This window comes from Salmo salar, chromosome ssa20 (assembly GCF_905237065.1).
Source record: "Salmo salar chromosome ssa20, Ssal_v3.1, whole genome shotgun sequence".
NCBI classification, from domain to species: Eukaryota; Metazoa; Chordata; class Actinopteri; order Salmoniformes; family Salmonidae; genus Salmo; species Salmo salar.
The window spans coordinates 50,936,268-50,955,697 of NC_059461.1; the positions used below are offsets into that span (position 1 = coordinate 50,936,268).

Consider the following 19,430-nt stretch of genomic DNA (forward strand, 5'->3'; position numbering starts at 1 on the left):
TTCTTCGCGAGGCATTGGAAAATCTCACTGGTCTTTGTTGGCTGAATCTGTATTTGAAAGTCACTGCTCAAGTGAGGGACCTTACAGATAATTGTATGTGTGGGGTACAGAGATGAGGTAGTCATAAAAAAATCATGTTAAACACTATTATTGCACACAGAGTGAGTCCATGCAACTTATTATGTGACATTTTTGCTCCGAACTTATTTAGCTTGCCATAACAAAGGGGTTAAATACTTATTGACATTGCAGCTTTTAAATGTGTATTATTTTGTAAGAATTTCAAAAAAACATAATTCCACTTTGACATTATGGGGTATTGTGTACACAACTAGAAGGCTTGTAACACAACAAAATGTGTGGGGGGGAAATCAAGGGGTGTGAATACTTTCTGAAGGCACTGTAACTCCATTCACTGTTCAATAGAGCAGGTTTCTTATCTCCCCCCAATTACATTTGCACACCTTCGCCCAGGAACATGCCGCAAAAATCGTTCTGAATTATCGAGGTGCTGGTTGGAGCAGCGTGATGAAAATGCAGATGGGAGCCAATCGGAGGGTTTGACCAGGATGACTCATCTAGTATTAATCTGATTCAGACCTGAGTAACAATAAAACACAAATCATACCAAGTTAAATATAGATTTTTAAGCGTGTATGAATGTACATCTTACAAAGGTGTTTTGGGCTGCATGTAATTTGGTTCTACAGTATAGTCTTTATCAGACTCCTCCACTAAAGTGCTTGTGGAAAATTGAGCGGTTCCCATGAAGTATGATATACAGACTCACAGACACAGTGAATGGCTGTCCTCTTTCAACAGGATAAATGACGAAGCTCTGGGCAGGCTGAAGATGGCCAGGGTGGGGTAGGGATGGGGGATGAGAGGGGGAAGGGCAGGCTCTGCAATTTTGCTAGATGAGGCAAATTAAGGTGCTTAATTAAGCAATGAAACAGCCAAGTCTTTAATTATTCAACGCCTGCCAACCTTAACTCCATACAATGCAGCCTTGGGCAAAATGGGCTTACATTGCACAGTGACACACTACAGTCGGCTGCTGCGTTAACCCTTTCTCTGTCCTTTCACTCGCAGTATTCCCGTTGGGTGTCAGAATGCCGCCTTATACCATCGTTGCCGGACCAGAATAGCAACGATCTAGTGTTCACGCTCGGAGATGAGGTTTGACTTTTACCTCAGACTGGATTGGGTAAAGCAATCCTTTCATTCTTGTTAAAAACAACGATTAATTTGTTGATTCCCTGTACACACAGCCTCATGCTCATTATCTTAGTTCAAAGTCATATAGATTAATCATTCTCATTACTTAAACTCACATCTGGCTGACATGTCGGATGCAGCATATGTTCCTCCTCTCCCTCTGATGAACACAATTCTCACTTAATTGGGGAATCAAAAAAAGCTGCTGTGTACTGCGGTAGCCTACCTATCAAACGAGTTATACTCTGACCATGCAGACATTCAGTTGTTTCATCTGTCTGTTTCAAACCACACCTTGTGCAGTGTTCAGGAAGAGTGAGGCTTTCTGGTCAAATGGCCCAGCGGGGGAGGAAGACAAATGACCAACGTCTGGAGAGCAGCCCGTAATTGAGCTGCGTTACACTCGTTTCAACATTTCCTCTGAGGCGACATTTACAGCCCAATTTTGATATTTTTTTTCACTCATTGGTCTTTTGATCAATCAGATCGGCTCTGAAAAAGATCTGATGTGAAAACAATTATGGGAAAACAGATCAGAATTTGGCTGTCTGTGTAAACGCCACAGATGTGTGAGGGGAACACGAAGTGTTTCTGTCTGCCTGGCCAATGGTAAGGGAGAGAAATGTGAGAAAGAAAGGCTGCGTTTACACTGACAGTCCAATTTTCATATTTTTCTACTAATTGGTCTTTTGTCCTATCAGATCAGCTCTTTTGCCCATAATTGGACAAAATATCAGAATTGGGCTGCCTGTATAAACACAGCCGAAGAGGCTCAGGGACTGAGTTACACCACTTTCCCATTTTATATCTCATTATTCCCACCCTAGTAAGTGTGCAATATTCTGTGCATGTACATGAGCATGCAGATGTGTCCACATGTTGTTAGATTTTATAATGAACATGCTAAGTAGAGAATGCAGTTGCACATTGCGGTGTATGCTTTTGGTGTTTCCCATTTGCTTACAGTAACTGCATTCCTGGCTAGGTGTCAAGGGAGTGTGTAGGTGTGTGTGTGTGTGCGTGTGTGTTTGTGTGTCTGCTATACAGTGAGTTTGAGTGTGTTTGAGTGTGAGTGTTGAGTGTGTGTGTGGTCTCCCTCTTGTGCTCCTCTGGCATTGACCATAAGTCATCCTTCATCCTCTAATCCCCTCTCTGTGCAGCAATGCGGAGAGTGGACACAGAGAATAATTGATAGAGTGCAGTAACCAACAAGCTGGTTGTTGCACTGAAGGCGGTGAATGACAATACGACAGAAGAATAAGTGTCTCAATGCCAAAAGTGTTTGTGATTCAGAGGAAAGACACTCAGAGAGGCGGCATTAACCTTTTAAAACAGCCTTGATTCATCATTTTCACACAAGGGTGATTATGAGCACATTCAATAAAAAATACAGGTTTACAGATTATATGTATATATACCTGTTGTAAATCTTCTCAGGGCCTGAACAGATTTGCACAGTGAATACCAGCCACTGTATGGGGTGGTTTAAATCAAGGTAGAATATTTCATATCACAATTTCATATTAAATATTATTCTGCTGCCCTCAGCATGCTTTTATAGTGTGATAATACTACCTTTGAGTGAGTTTCTCTCCGACATGCCCTGTGAGACATGGAAGCTGCACTAACTCCTAGCTAGCTACAACATGCAGATTGGATGCCCTTATCTCACAGGGATTTCAACATGAAAAAGAATGAGTATTGGACATATTAACTAACGGCCTTTCGGTGTTTCTCCAAAATAATGAACTCAGCATATTCCTTAGAAGACAGGAGGTGAACATTAATGAGAAATATTCCACTACTACACTAACCAGGGAAAGGCCGTGCAAAGCGAAAAGCTCCTCTCAACATGTCCAGAAATGTTTGCTTCTCGACTTCGTGATTTCATTTCACAGCATTTATTACTGTTTATAAACTCTGAGCTAAGGACCTGTAAGCAGTGTCTTGTGAAATTAAATCATGTTGCAGAGCCTAGCAGGAAAATGCCACCCTCTGTAATTTTGCATTTACACACCAAATGAATTGAGAATTCATACCCCATCTAGTATGGAGTGCCAATAGTCGACGCTTAACTGACTTTTGAAAGACCCATGTGACTCAGTTAATTTTAATAGTAAACATTGTATCATTGTTGGAAGTTAAATAGTCATAGAGCAATACATTCCTTTTCAGGCAATACAGTAATTCAAACCAAGGTGACCTAACTCCCTTTCAATAAGGTTTATGACCAGTGTGCTGTAGTGTATTGGAATAAGACGGATGTATTCACCTTACTTGGGCTACAAACATACTATGATGAGTCGTATCTCTGCCAAACGCTCTTCGTCTCTCTACTCTGTCTTCAGTTCACATGGGAAGGTAGAGCTGTATTTAATTGTGTTTTAGTGTGTGGCTAATTTGTGGCAGTGATTGGAGCTCCCCACAAGTGTGTGTGTGTGTGTGTGTGTGTGTGTGTGTGTGTGTGTGTGTGTGTGTGTGTGTGTGTGTGTGTGTGTGTGTGTGTGTGTGTGTGTGTGTGTGTGTGTGTGTGTGTGTGCGCGCGCGTGTGCATGCGTACATGTGTGCAGGTGTGTGTCAAATCAAATAAAAGTTTATTGGTTGTATACTCAGATTTGCAGATGTTATCGCAGGTGCAGCAAAATGCTTGTGTTTCTAGTTCCGTGTAGTAATATAATACAGTACCTAGCAGTAAAAAAAATCTAAATACAAAACATAATCCAGAAAAGCAGCACTGTAAGGAGCAGGGTAGAGTATCGGGTGGTAGCTGGCTGGAACAGTGGCTAAGGTTCAGGGCAGGGTACTGGGCAGAGGCTGGCTAGTGGTAACTTTTTAACAGTCTGACAGCCTGGAGACAAAAATCGTTTCTCAGTCTCTCGGTCCCAGCTTTGATGCACCTGTACTGCCTCCGCCTTCTAGATGGTAGCGGGGTGAACAGGCTGTGACTCGGGAGGCTGAGGTCGTTGATGATCTTCTTGGCCTTCCTGTGATACCGGGTGCTGTAGATGTCCTGGAGGACAGGCAGTGTGCCTCCGGTGATGCGTTGGTCTGACCACACCACCCTCTGGAGAGCCCTGCGATTGCGGAAGGTGCAATTGCCGTACCAGACGGTGATACAGCCCGACAGGATGCTCTCCATAGTGCATCTGTAGAAGTTTGAATCTGTAGAAGTGTGTGTGCAGGTGTGTGTGCAGGTGTGTGTGTGAGAGAGAGAGAGAGATAAAAAGAGAATGCACTGTGTTAGTATTATGTGTATTATGTGTTTTAGTATGAGTGGGTACTGGTATGTGTATACGCCCACCCTACGTTTAGTCTGTGTGTAATGAAGCAACACTCCTCCATTTCCCCTTAATTATCTCAGTGTATCTGCTCCTCCTGAGCTCATGGGGTGGGCTCTATGATATTCCTGATGAATATTTAATTAGCCTTTAATATCATCAGATATGGGGCTCGGGATTGGAGGAAATCAATGTTGATAAGTGCTGCTGAGTGTCAATTACCCCCAATGCATCATTAATGCATTAATTCCCTTGAGAGGCCTAAATGATCCAGTTATTTTGACATTAGACCAGTCCAGGATTGAGCGAGCTCTTTTACCTGCCAGACTGACACACTTCTATATCTTTTAAGACATTCCTAAGACACCTGCTTTTGGACTTAAAGAGCAGAGGTGTTAAGGCAGGCAATACATGCATTTAGTATAGTGCATTGATGTCCCATATTCCATTTGGCACGTGCACATTGCATTGCCTTCAGTGTGTTACCATTGCTTACTGCAATATTGATGGCGTTAAAATAAAATGTTGCGGAAATTCACAAGAGGACTATGGCCCATTGTCTTATAATAACATTGTAATATAACAAATTGCATATGGAGGCTATGGCAAGTGTTAATAACAGCATTCATATAAAAGAGATTTCGTAGACCGACCATGCCCAATTTATTATGAATGACTTTGTTTTGTTATTGGAGAGGCTCAGTGTCCTTGTAAAATGACATGTGCTTATCTATATTTATGACTAAATGAATATTGGATTCACCTTGGCTTGGCATCATACAATTCCGTTTGGAGAAATACATATTCCTTGTGATGAGTCTAAGCCCTTGAGTACACTTAAGTTCATCATTTTAAGCCCTATTTCGACAATGACTGGTATCCTAGGGTATTTATATATAAGTCCTCATTCTTTCTAGAGACGTTTGGGTGTTTGAAACTCTGGGGACAGCACCCTTAATGATGGCCTACACAATTCCCTTCGGCTAACACAGACACGGTAATTTGCCACATGAGCGAGATATCTCTCCTGTCTCCTTGTCCTCTAAGGAAGAGAAATGTAACACTAAGGAATGCTAATACAGCATACTGGATTGCGCTGTGTGGAGGTAGCTAGCTACTTCGTTACGACAACAATGAGATGGAATATCAAATAGCCTAGTACAAAGGCTTCCCACTAAGCACAGACGTCAATTCAACATCTATCCCACATTGGTTCAACGTCATTTCATTGAAATGATTTGGAAACGGTATAGATTCGACCAGTGTGTGCCCAGTGGGTTCTCGCTCTCTCTCTCTTTTCTCTTCCTCTGTAATTTGTCTTTTTTCTTTGTTGCAACTAATTTCCTCCAAAATATAGTGTTTAGTACTCTTACATGGCCTGTATATTCACTGGCTTCATTTTTAAAGTGGTCAATTTTTTTAATGGGTTTCATTCCTTCCTGTAATGAAGTGGACTGAAATAATTTTCAAAGCAATCCTGGAAAAGTAGAGGCATAAAATACTTCTCTTTCCCGTCATATACCCAAACTGAAGATAAAATTAACATAGAGGGGGTGCAATTCACAGCAGATACTATATGCTATACTATACTTACTACACAGAATGTTCTTTCCATAGTCTACAGGACATATGCCACTGCAGAAGGTTATTTCTAGAAGTAGGCCTACATATCTCATTGTCACTTCAGAATGTTCTTTCTTCTGTAGTCTAAAGAACTAGTGTCAGTGTCATGTTCTTGCCACACTCTTAATGATGTGAGTGAGATGCTCTAGTCTGCCATTTGATGTGTTGCAAGTTGAGGTTGGTCAGGCCTACACCCAGATAGGAATCTGAGAGCAATGGGAGTGTAGTGGAGGCTGACATCAAACAGAGGTAGCGCCAAACACCATCACTCTTGACTGAGTCCCTATTATGCGATGCTATTACGATCCCTGGGAGGAAGATGAGGATGGGGTTGGGTGGGCTTCACAGGCTTTACAGTCCATCCATCCGCACGACCTACCACTTGATCCCAGATCTGATCCTAGAGCAGCCATTTATAACAACCCTGCTGTGATGAAAGCTTCAATGTGCTACTGCATGGGGGACGAGAGCAATCTCTGGAGGGATGGAGGCCCCATTTCAAGGAGGCAGTTTTTCCAAGCTAATAATTGGGAGAAAGTGGGAAATTGGTCTTGAAGGATGCCTAGTTAGTATATTAAGGGTGTTTGAGTGGTGTGAGCATGCCCCAGAGTGTTGAAGGTGATCGTCCGTGTTGAGGTGCGGTGGTGTTGGAGAGCTCTTATGAACAAGCATTTGGACAAAATTACTGTTCTTAAGATTCAGGTTTTTCCAATCCCACAAAAAAGTACTTGGCCAAGATGAAGATAATCATTCTTCTTGGTCTCTTATTTGTCTTTCAGGGTGAAGCAGCCATCTGGAGCCAGATATTAATTTCTCTGCCATTTAAGCTGAAGGTTAGGTTCAGATCACATTTGAGACCCGCTGACTCGCTCTTTGCACTGACTATGCAATGCAATATTATGTGGCACTATGCCCAATGTCACCCGACAACTAAAACCAATATCTGACTATGCTAATGTATGCATCCTCACCAGAATGCATGCATAATGTTAGCCTGCCTGTTATTGAGAGTCACTTCACCTACTCATGTCTGTTATTATAATACCGGTAAGTATTCTTAAAATTTTGCCCAGCCACGTAGAATTTCACCGATATGCAAAATCCAATCTCTCGCAGGAGGGGTCAATGAATTCAGAGAGCATGTTGAGGATTGAATGACAAGCAATCTCTAGTGATGAGCAATATAAGCGCACCGGCACATTGCCTCCATTTCCCTGTGCTCAGATATCTCATTACCATGCTGAGCTTTATCAACTGCTCGTTGTAAACACCTCTGTTTGCAACGCATATCTACACTGGCTGGAGTTTTAGGCATGTTGTTTAAGTATGTGTGCCGTTCGAACATTTTCTGTTCAGGGCATCCTATATTTGATATATGTTATATTGATCTTCTTATTAGACCTAGTCTAATTACAGAAGAAGATGTACAAAATGTATATAAAAGTATGTAGACAGCCCTTCAAATTGGTGGATTCGGCTATTTCAGCCACACCAGTTGCTGACATGAAATTGGTTTCCATGGCCGAGCATCCGCACACAAGCCTAAGATCACCATGCGCAACGCCAAGCGTCGGCTGGGGTAGAGATGAGTGGAGGCTATTATAGCAGCAAAGGGAGGACCAACTTCATATTATTGCCCAAGATTTTGGAATGAGATGTTCGACGAACAGGTGTCCACATACTTTCGGTCATGTAGTGTATTTTGTAAGCTGAATATGACCGGTCTTCACCAATTACAAATGCAACTAGATAGCAGTCATACTGGATAATAGCCATTCTGCATTGTACATTACATGTTCCATGACAGTGTCTTTATTAAATTATGTAACTGTCCCTTTTATAAGGAGTTAATGGAATCTAATGTGGTGTGCTCACCATTCCAAGGATATTGTGACTCATATACAGTATTCAATGGGTCCATTTAATATCCTGTATTTCGTTATTTGATTGAATTTCTAATTAAATATTGCATAACTGTAACGATGTGCGCTGAGAGTCGGGAAGAAAGTTCAGGGAGTGAGTGTTTTAATAAAATAAACAGAACATAATTTTCTTTTAAAAGAACCTCAAACAACGCACAGACAAGAAACAGACACAATGATGCCTGGGGAAGGAACCAAAGGGAGTGCCAGATATAGGGCAGGTAATCAAGGAAGTGATGGAGTCCAGGTGAGTCGACGCGCAGGTGCGCGTAACGATGGTGACAGGTGTACGCCATAACGAGCAGCCTGGTGACCTAGAGGCCGGAGAGGGAGCACTGTATGCATGACATTTCACCATGCCCAAGGATTTTTGTACAATCTGCCCTCCTTTCCAATATGTACCAATATGATTACAGATGGCCTTGTGTAACGACTGTCTTCTGAAATGAACCAAGGCGCAGCAGGTATGTGAATACTCATTTTTTAATTACCCAACAAAAGGAGTAAAGCATCCACAGGAAACAATAAATTTGACAGCAGCAACAGTTTGCAGGCTAAAAAAACGCAGTGCAAAACAACCACCCACAACCCCAAAGAAAAACACACACACCTATATAGGACTTCCAATCAAAGGCAACTCAACACACCTGCCTTCAATTGGAAGTCCCAATCAACAATAGAAACATACCCAACACAAACATGCCACGTCCTGACCAAAACTAAAACACTAGCTCCATCTGCTGGTCAGGACGTGACACCTTGTTAAAAACGGCAAATTGTTTACTGTTTCCCACCGCACCCATTTCCCCTTCACCAAGACAAGGTAATGACGCAAGGCTAAATCATTCTCAAGTAGACCGAACGTGCACCTTGGAAAAAGTAGCTAGGACTCGGAAGAAGTAGTGCAATACAATCTGTTCCACTGACTAGCCTGTCCTGATGTGGCTGAACTTGGCAAAATGACTGCCAGAGATTCAGGGGAGGATAACAACTTAACGAGGGATTGTGGTTTCAAATCCCTATCTTCCTTCTGTCTCTTAGAATGAAGTCAGTTCTTCCATGTACTTAAATGTGCCATCTTTCTCACAGACAAGGGAATGTGGGGCATTATTAGGGAGGTAATTAACTAAAGACTGCATGACAGTAATTCAGTTAAGTGCTCTTAGATGGTACTCTTTGGCAGCGGTGTAAATCTCTCAGTATCTGAGATGAATACAGCATGTCAGGGCAGACGAGAGAAATAAATGAATGCCTACAGGGGAGTAGGTAAAGTCTTGAGCCCCTGCCGACTTCCTGTCAGAAAGACAGGGTATAATTTGATGAGGTTTTCTGCGTCAGCTTCCTTAGCGGAGTTGACATAAATCACAGGAGGAGACTGAGCTCCCTTTGAAGAGATGAAGAAGGAGATAGAAAATGATATCAGGGCTTTGAAAGTGACACATTATTTTAGGCTTGTTCTGAATCAGTTCTCAAATGATTCAAATAAGAGAAGGGGTTTCTGGTTGCCCAATACTCTCAGTGATGCAGGTTGATTCAATAATTTAATAAATAATAAACACCACTACAAACCGCGGACCCCAAACCGATACAATATAGCGTGTATAAAATGTATGCATTCACTACTGTAAGTCGCTCTGGATAAGAGTGTCTGCTAAATGACTAAAAATGTAAAATGTAAAAAATGTGCATCGATCAGAAAATCGATTCAAACATTCCGAATTGGCAGTGAATGTTTTTTTGGTGGGCTCATGATCCCTTCTCTCTCATCAACGCGAGGTAGGTGGCATGTTCCTGATTTTGCACAGCGGTTGCGACATCTTCAGCATTCAAATGCTAAAATGGCTTGCGTGATATTAGGCTTTATTCGTTTATTGACAACCTATGTAATTTGCTAGGTTAGTGTAATTTACAAACTGGGTAGTTTGAGCCCTGAATTCTGATTGGTTGAAAGCCATGGTATATCAGACCGTATCCCACGGGTATGACAAAACATTTATTTTTACTGCTCTAATTCCTTCGGTAACCAGTTTATAATAGCAATAAGGCACCTCGGAGGTTTGTAGTATATGACCAATATACCACAGCTAAGGGCTGTGTCCAGGTGCTCCGCGTTGCGTCATGGGTGAGAACAGCCCTTAGCCGTGGTATATTGGCCATATACTGTACCACAGCTCCTCGGCCATATTGCTTAACTATGCACTGTTGAAAATTGTGTTTTACCTGAATAAAAGTAAGCTACCAGAGACACAACTCTCATCTGGCTATACCTGCTGAACAGGCCTTACAATATATTTTATTTTGATTGTTCAGGTTCACCATCAGCAATAGTTTTGGTAGTTTTGCTTTAAGCAATCAGTGTGTATGGTCGTTTTTTGATATACATGGTAAAGTTGATAATCACTTTTGCGAGGCGCACTGCATGGCCAATGCGAGGGGAGAAAATAAGATCACTCTGAGAAACTTCCAAATGGTCAAAACCATTCGATTTTGAGACGGGGTGAATTCCAAAGTCGTGCTATACAGTAAATGTATTGGCTATGTCATAGCTAATTTCTAATATTGATACAGTACCAGTCAAAAGTTTGGACACACCTACTTATTCAATGTTTTTTTGTTTTTTTTACTATTTTCTACATTGTAGAATAACAGTGAAGACATCAAAACTATGAAATAACACATATGGAATCATGTAGTAACCAAAAAAGTGTTAAACAAATCATATTATATTTTATATTTTTGGATTCTTCAAACTAGCCACACTTTGCCTTGATGACAGCTTTGCACACTGTGTGTCACCCACTCCCAGATGAAAACTGAAAACTGTCTTTTCGGGGGCACCACATTATCTGAAAACCAGGAAAGTAAGCAGAACACTGGACTTGGAAATATTTCATTTCATTTCTTGATGATGCGATTTTTGGCCTGTGACAAAATAAAGTCTGTCTTCAAAACTGGCTGGTGGAGATTACTGCTGTCTGGAGTGTGGCAGAATCTGTCTTTAGTGGTTGCCTGTGCTTGTTTCTGGTGTAAGCCTACCTGTACAGGGAATGTTATTGTGTGATAAACCTTCTACCTTCTTTCTCACCCACTTCCCAGACGAAGCAGGGGGGAGGAAGCACGCCTCACACCCATCTTCACCCCACCTCTTAAAATAGCAGCGATCACATCTTTGTTTGACAAGGCTCATCTCACCTCAGTTATCCTGAGATACCCTGGCATGAGATCGAACAGACGTCATGCTGCTTTTCTCTCCTCTTTTCTGCCTCTCCTGTTTTCCCTTCTTTTTCAATTTTCCTGAAGCACTGAACTGCATTTTCCAACATTTCTTCCTACACTCTATGTGCTATCTAGAACCTAAAGTGGTTCTTCGGCTGTCCCCATAGTAGAACCCTTTGATTAAATGTTTTGTTGTTGTTATACCTGGAACCCAAAAGTGGGGTCTCCTATGGGGACAACCCTTCTGGAAACCATTTTTCTAAGAGTTTATGAGCTCAAGGTCACCTGCCTCCAGCCCACTTTGCTGAGGCGATTGTGGCTCGACTGGGTGACGCCATTGTGAGTGCAGAACTCCTCTAATTGAATTCTATCTCTGTGGTTGATAGAAATTGATTGGAGAATGAGACTCAGGGTCTGTTGCTTGCCTTACGTAATGAGGTTCATTGCCCCCCCCCCTTCCACCTGCAATTCAAAGCCGATTGAAAGCTCTTAATGGCTGTAATTCTAATTGATATATAGTGAGTGCATGTGTTTCTGGCAATAATCAAACATGTTTTATGTGATGCTGTGGGGTCAAACTGTGTAGCATTGATTATCCTCTTCACTGTGTACTTTGTCTTTTTCCCATCCACTAATATTTACAGACACAGACAGACACACACACACACACACACACACACACACACACACACACACACACACACACACACACACACACACACACACACACACACACACACCCTCTGTATTCACTCTGCGGAGATGCAAGGTTGAGTTGAGGTTGAGTGTTAAGAAATCCGGGCATGCTTACTGTTCCTCTCACGTCTGGATTGGAAATGAGAAATTATAGAATTGCTAAACTCTAGCTCCCCTAGTTTACTCTCCAAAGTTTTCCTGAAAGTAGCTTAGGCTCCTTTCAGAATAAAACTTTGAAAAATACATAATTTCCTTCCCAATCATGATTGAGTTAAACCTCTCGACCAAGGCAAATGAAACTACTTGGCAAAGTCATGATCAAAGAGGTTAGAACAGGTGAAGGCAAAGATGAATGTAAACCTAAGTACTATTTGTTCATGGCACGTCAAGGCTGGTTCTGCCATACAAAACCAGACATTGTCTTTAACATTTGCCGTTGGCAAACATCATGTTTACCAGTATGTGTTTTTATATGCAAATTAAATGTACACCACATTGCCAAAAGTATGTGGACACCCCTTCAAATGAGTGGATTTGGTTATTTCAGCCACATCTGTTGCTGACGTGTATTAAATCGAGCACACAGCCATGCAATCTCAATAGACAAACATTGGCAGTAGAATGGCCTTACTGAAGAGCTAACTGGCGTTCAACATGGCACTGCCATAATATCTTAATGCCCATTATTTTGGAATAAGATGCTCAACAAGGAGGTGTCCACATACTTTTGGCAAAGTAGTGTATTTTGATGACATAACCGCTAGTGTGATTGATTGACATGTGTGACCTACCGGCTCGATACGGTCTTATGTAGCAAAATTTGAAATTGTGTTTTTTACATTGGATAAAAGTAGAGACTCAGAGCTAGAAAATCCTATATCATGCACTACAGTTGAGGAACAATGGAAAAGTAATTCTGCTTTGAAAGTTGATAAACTTGTAGCCCCACTTTTGAGAAAATGGCCCTTGAATGTTTTGGTACACCTACTGGAGAGCTCTTCTTTGTCGTCTGACATCAAACTTGTCGATGTCGTCATGAAAAAGTATGAACACAAAAACAACAGGCTGCGTTACATCAGCAGCCTGGTGGTCCAAAATAGCATAACTGGTGTATTTAACACCAATAAACCCATCCGTTTAAACATTTATTTAGTATTTATCAATCTAGGAAACCAGGCAACTAAAAGCAACTTTCTAAACAATGTTTTGGTTCATTTCTAGCTTGTTAGCTAGCTAGCTAGCATGAAGTTAGCTGGCAGGCCAGTTCAAATAATGACAATATAATATAGCTGACAATGTCTTAACTTTAGCAAATTTGTATTCATTATTACAGGAAAATAAACTCACAACAAGTTATTTACAAATGAATGGCGAGCTAATTACAGAAAATAGCTAACGGTTGTGAGTGTTACAAAATAAAAGCAGGGCATTCTACTGGAGAATTGTAGAGCTTTGACACTGTCTCGTTGGCCTAACGTTATATCCTAATTTGACTGGTGCAGGTCATTTTGTTCTTCACATTACTGTCTCTGGTAAACACACACTACATCACATGCACAGGATACAGAAGGTGTAAACGGTACAGTGAAATGGTTACTTGGATAGTGGAGTCTTTTGTTTAGACATGTACTGTAGCTAGCTACCTAAACAATTAACCATAATCCCATAATGTTACTACCCTGCATGAATCTACAGGTAGCTGAAGCTAACCAAGTAGGTTCAATGTTAGCTAGCATTAGGGCGTAACTAGCAATGCAAATGGCTCTGAGACACAAATAATATTACTACACAGATCATACACAATGTTAGCTAGTGACCTAGCTAATGTTAGTTTGCTAGCTAACAGTATGCTTTAACTTGCAATGAATACAACTTTCTGACAAAATTAGAAACATACAATATCTGATAATGTGGCTAGCTAGACTCTCTTACCCGTATACATGGATTAACGCTTCTCCCTCTCTGTCACGGATGCCATGGTTGCCCTTAGTTTGAAGATGTAATCCAGAGACAGGTGTTTTATACAACAGCCTTCTGGATGTTCTCTTTTCAACGCCCTACACATATTTGCAATCAAATGTCTGAATTCTCTGCATCTCATTAGCTATCACACTCTGCTTCCACCAGGCATTCCACTGATTTCAAACCTCGGTCCTCCAGAAAGTGGAGAACATTAGCAACACTTTTGCAGTTCTTTGTGATATCTTTCAAAAAGCAGCGTTAGAAAGGATTAAATACACATACTGAGAGGGTCATGTTATTGACATAAGTGTGCTACATGGCAGACCAATCCGAACTCATCTCTCAGTATGTTCAGCTCATCCATTATCCTAGCCAATTATAGCTAATGGGAAAATTCCTGTATTTTTCCGTGGCTAAACCAACTAGGCTCCTAACTAAACAATTGTATTTGTATTTACAGATCGCATACATGTTTCACGTGTTTCAGAAGGCATTTCTGCCCCAACATGCATTTTGATTAAAAATGTTTACGTTCAAATGCCTCTACTGTAAAGTAGTGATGCACAATATACCCCCTAGTTTCCTGAATGGAGCCACATTTAATTTCATTTATTTTAAATGTATTGTTGCCTTGACTTTACCTATGCTCACATCTCATCTAAATGGGAGGCTGGATCATTGAGGCTGCCCTCTGCAACTCCATATCATCACACAGTATATTTTACCATCTATGGGAAAGCAGTGCTTCTTTCTCTGGCAGAAAAGGGCAGACAGTATACATACCTCCCTCCCAGCTGCGATCTGGCCTCCATAGGAAGAAAGCATAGGCTGCTCCCCCTCTGCTCCCGAGAGGAGCGGTATTTGGATTGAAGCAGGGTGGGGTTTTTTGCCCATCGCTCATACCCCAGGTATCTCTCTCTCTCTCTCTCTCTCTCTCTCTCTCTCTCTCTCTCTCTCTCTCTCTCTCTCTCTATATATATATATATCTCCCCCAGAGTGAAACGATTCATGCTCACCCCTGGCCCTGTGGTCAGGGTGGCTCATCATCTTTATAATATAGAGAAAATTGCTCTTTGGACAGTGGGGCCTACAGCGAATGGGAGCCATTCCCCCCCGAACCGGTGAAATAGCAATTAGGTTTCTCTCTCGTTGTCTCTCTCACCCTCTATCTATTGGATTGTGCATTTTGGGCGAGGGCAGGTGTGTGCAGTGGATTTGAAGTGCAAAGAATGCTGGGGAAAGAACTTGCCCCCTTTCTCTTTCTTTTTTTCTCTTGCTTGGTATGTTTTCTCTCTCTCTCTATCACACAGACATTCTCACTCCTTGTTTTCTCCTGAGTTTGCTATTTCTTTTGGGGGGGGGATATGGGGTTGGCTTGGGCAAGGCAAGACTAAATTCAAAGACTGACAGTTGCAATCTGAGAAAGTGCTTAAGTGAAGCTCTCTCTCTCTTTTTCTCTCCCTTGAACTCAAACGGGCTGAGCATCTTGGGGATTGTCAATTGTCCATCCAAGACTAATAACGTTTGGATTGCCTTGAAGTCAGCATATGTTGTTTTTTCCCTCAGGGAGAGGAAGAAAAGGAGGAGGAGGAGGGAATGGAGACTGGATCTTAGCCTCCTCTAAATTTTTGCGGAGAATGCTGTTTGGTTTAGATACAATCTCAAACATTCTTGTTTACCTCATTGTGTTTACCTTGCGGTTGGAATACACTGGTCGGACTGACTATTGTGTGTAGAGTGATTATTGCTTAGCTAGGATGTTAAGGGGAGCCAACTGGAAAGCATTTCCATGTGGCTGCAGTTTGCAGTGAGCCAATCGATCTGCATCCGCATCGACCGTTTTGTTTCTGCATTATGACTTCCCCCTTGAAGCCTTCAAACCAGAAAACACAGCTTCACAGCTGTTAAGGAGCACTGTCCATAACATAGTCATTCATTGCTTTAGCACAGCCTTCAAGCTTTTCATTAGTAGCCGACTAGGCCCAACATACATCTAGTACCTGTAATTCAATATCTTCAGAAGAACCATGTGTCATACTGACTGTAAAAGGAGACATGGACATGTTGAAGCGTTATAGCTTGTGACAAATCCCTTCGCTGAACAAATAACAGCTGCATTGTCTACAAGAAACACTTCAGTGGCAACATGACAACCTGTCTTCTTTGCTGACTGGAGTGACTGCACACTGTATATTGGTTGGTTAGGGAGGAAAGGTTGAAGGTTGCAGCCATTTCTGGATCTTTTGCCTTCCTCTACCCTCCTCTCTGTTCTCCAGACGTAAGGTTGGCTTCTTGCCTGCTCCTGCCGGGACTGCTGGACATCAGATGACCATAACCACGACACACGTCGAGTTCAGAGACAATCAGGGCCACCTCGTCAAGTAAATCAGGTGTCACTCCTTTGCAACCCCAGTGTCATGACTAAACCTGTTGCCATGACAATCTGAGCCCCGAAGGTCCATTTTAGCTAGACAGTTCAGTTGACTCCATCCTAATGCCTTAGTTGAGGAGAGGTCTGACACCGTGTGTGACCGCTGGCCACCGACAGCAACCGGTGGCATCATCATGAGCAGACTTGCTGAACTGATAAATGATGCTCTTTAGCTGCCTCAGACACGTCTAAGATGAGGAACACAGCAACGGTTCCACAGTGGGGTGACCAACCATTAAAGGAAAACCCCAGGTGATGAATCGTGCGCAAATAGTGATGGCTGATTCCTAGCTCTCTGCTAATTTTGTTTGATTTCCGCATTTGCGATATGGCCTTTGAGCCGACCTTGAAACCCCTTTGCCCTAAATGTCAGATGCGAAAAGATTTTAAAAAGAAGGAAGAGGGGAAGACTGTACAAGCTATAAGCCTGAGCGACTATTCTACTAAGATGTGCTTTGACCTTTCCAGCTATTAGCAATGTCAATGGGTTGTAAAGCACCAGAGTGGTAGGCTCGAATGCCGGCTGCTGTACTGCGAGATAGGAGAGCTGTGCAGGGCTGATGTTGATAGTGCGATGGAGCGGTTACATGAACTGTAGAAGAAAAAAACACAGCGGTACTGTCTCATGCTTGCCGTACCTGATCTGCTAGTGCAGCCAGACTCTGTCTTCTCTGGCTGCCAGATGAAGCTGATTGGAGACAGTGCAGGGAGGCTGTTATTATAGTGGAAACTTTTCATTTGATGTCCTGTCTTTATGACACGGCTAAGGGGCCAAACCTCAGGGTATGTCAGTGAGAGAGAGGGAGTGTTTTGTGTGTGTGTTTGTGTGTTCCTCGTCATGTTTCAATTCGATTCTCTGGCATCGTGTCTGATGCTGTCTCTGATTAAGGGGGATAACATAACTCACGAGTGTGACTAATTTACAACTCAGTAGATGCCTGTAGGGATGCACGTATGGCTAAACGAATACATATCCAGTTGGTAGAGCAGAAAATCCTTCAATATTCATCAACGAATAGGTTTAATCAAGTGTTGCTTTGTTTGTTATGTATTAACAATATATTCATGTTCATTTGTCTGATTAGACAAACACTCCAAATGTTGTAGTTTCCCACTGAGGGAAATTCATTCAAGGTGCAAAGGTTCTAATGCTGTAGTAATCAGTTCAGTTTTCCAGTTCAGGTTTCATGCAGCGTATCTCTGTGTGCATAGTGTGTAAACTATAGGGTTTGCATGGCAAGTATAAAACACGCTAATAGATACAGGCATGACTGAGCCCTCCTGAAGTCTGGTTGAAATTTATATTCGAGCCCTGAAGAGCCACAAGAAAAATGATGACGCAACGATGAGCTGCCAGAGATTTCAAATGAGCGCTTGATCTCACAGGCTTTCTAAAATGCAACCATTACCCAAATCCCCTGTAGCAGTCCAAATGTCCCAAAAAAAAGCTCACACAATCCTCTGTGTGTGAAAATGGCCTTATTACAAAGCTCTATCCACACCTTTCATGTCATTGTCTCTTGTGAATATACACAGTTAGCTATCACAGTAAAATCATTTAAATCCGTTGGGATTTTTCATTTAAAATCAACAGAAATTGTTTATCATTTATCTCCCACACTGCTCAAGGCCACCGCATATTGATGAATGAAAAGCAATCTTCAGATTTCGGAATCTTCTCCTATACTCAACTCTGGTGGAAAGTTAGCTCTTTTTACAAGTTCTTGTGTTTTTCTGTCTCTTCTTAGACGTAATAACTCATCTGTCGTTGTCAAGTTAATTACCTTTATATGTAAATGTATCTGTAAAAGTGACAGTTTGTGTGTGTTTTTCTTTTCCTCATCTGTGTTTTTTCTCCTTGTCACTCACAGGCAGATTGGCAGGTGGCCCGAGCTGAGCCAATGACAGGCGGCCAGGAGTCTTAACGCGGGCAGACTTGAGTCCAGCCAACGTAGGCTGTCCACATAGAGCAGAGTGGAGGCTAGCCACACACGGATGAGAGCCCTGGCCGCCGGCTCGTGGACAACGCCAAGTGGTGGCTTCCCCTCCACGTCTTTAAGGTACGCTGAATATCATGGCCTTGGTGGAGTTTATTTTTTTGACCCTCAGGGACAGAATATCATGAGGCTGTGTTCCGATACCTTCCCTAGAGTACTAGCTACTTAGAAATCATGGCCAAAACATTTCTTCATTCTAAGTGGTATGATAGTATGCTAGTGTGGATATTGGAATATGCTGTAGCTGACTTCAAAACAGTCTGTGGGAGACTTTGACCCCATGTCGAACAGCAGCTGCAGACTAACTTAGGAAATGTTGATGAAATAATGACTTGCTCTACCCTGATATCCCCTAATTGAATGTGTAAACATGATATGGGCTCCCGAGTGGCGCAGCTTGTCTAAGCCACTGCATCTCAGTGCTAGAGGCGTCACTACAGACACCCTGGTTCGAATCCAGGCTGTATCACAAACGGCCGTGATTGAGCGGCGCACAATTGGCCCAGCGTGGTCCGGGTTAGGGTTTGGCCGGGGTAGGCCATCATTGTAAATAAGATTTTTTTCTTAACTGACTTGCCTAGTTAAATAAAGGTTCAATAAAAAAATACAGAATAATAAAACTTGCTATTAGCTGCTTGTTACATGATGTGTCTGCATTAAGGCACCCGGTAATTGATGGTTAATGCACATTCTGGATACAGCTTCTCGTATTATACTGTACACACTGCCAGGTAAACACCCTCATTAGCAGGATGAAGTTATGTCTAGGGGAGCATGCCAGTGACAAGTGGGTGCTTATTTGGAAGATAATATTTCACAAATACATGCACCAGAACTAAAACTCCTAATTAGAGTATATATCCCACATATTAGGTAGCAATAGTGCCTTAATTCCTCTTGAATCGTGATTAATGTCACTGGAGTATACAGTATGGTCTAGAGAATAAGACTGATATCGGAATGTTTTAATGGCCTGTGTCTGAGAGCACTCCCAACCTACCCCCCATATCCCAGTCTCCCTGGGAATGCCAAGGGCAGTTTCACCTCAGCTGGTGAGTGCCGGGCCGGTTATAGGGATGGTTGGGAC

General features: G+C 42.2%; 1 protein-coding gene across 1 annotated transcript in view; it reads left to right on the forward strand.

Annotated features, from left to right (window-relative positions):
• LOC106580728 (leucine-rich repeat and fibronectin type III domain-containing protein 1-like protein) overlaps positions 1-19,430 on the forward strand; it is a 133,824-nt gene that overhangs the window by 58,091 nt on the left and 56,303 nt on the right. Inside the window, exon 2 of the mRNA XM_014162071.2 lies at positions 18,218-18,406. Coding sequence (XP_014017546.2) covers positions 18,342-18,406 — 65 coding nt within the window. The 5' untranslated portion in view covers positions 18,218-18,341. The remainder of the gene's footprint in view (positions 1-18,217; positions 18,407-19,430) is intronic.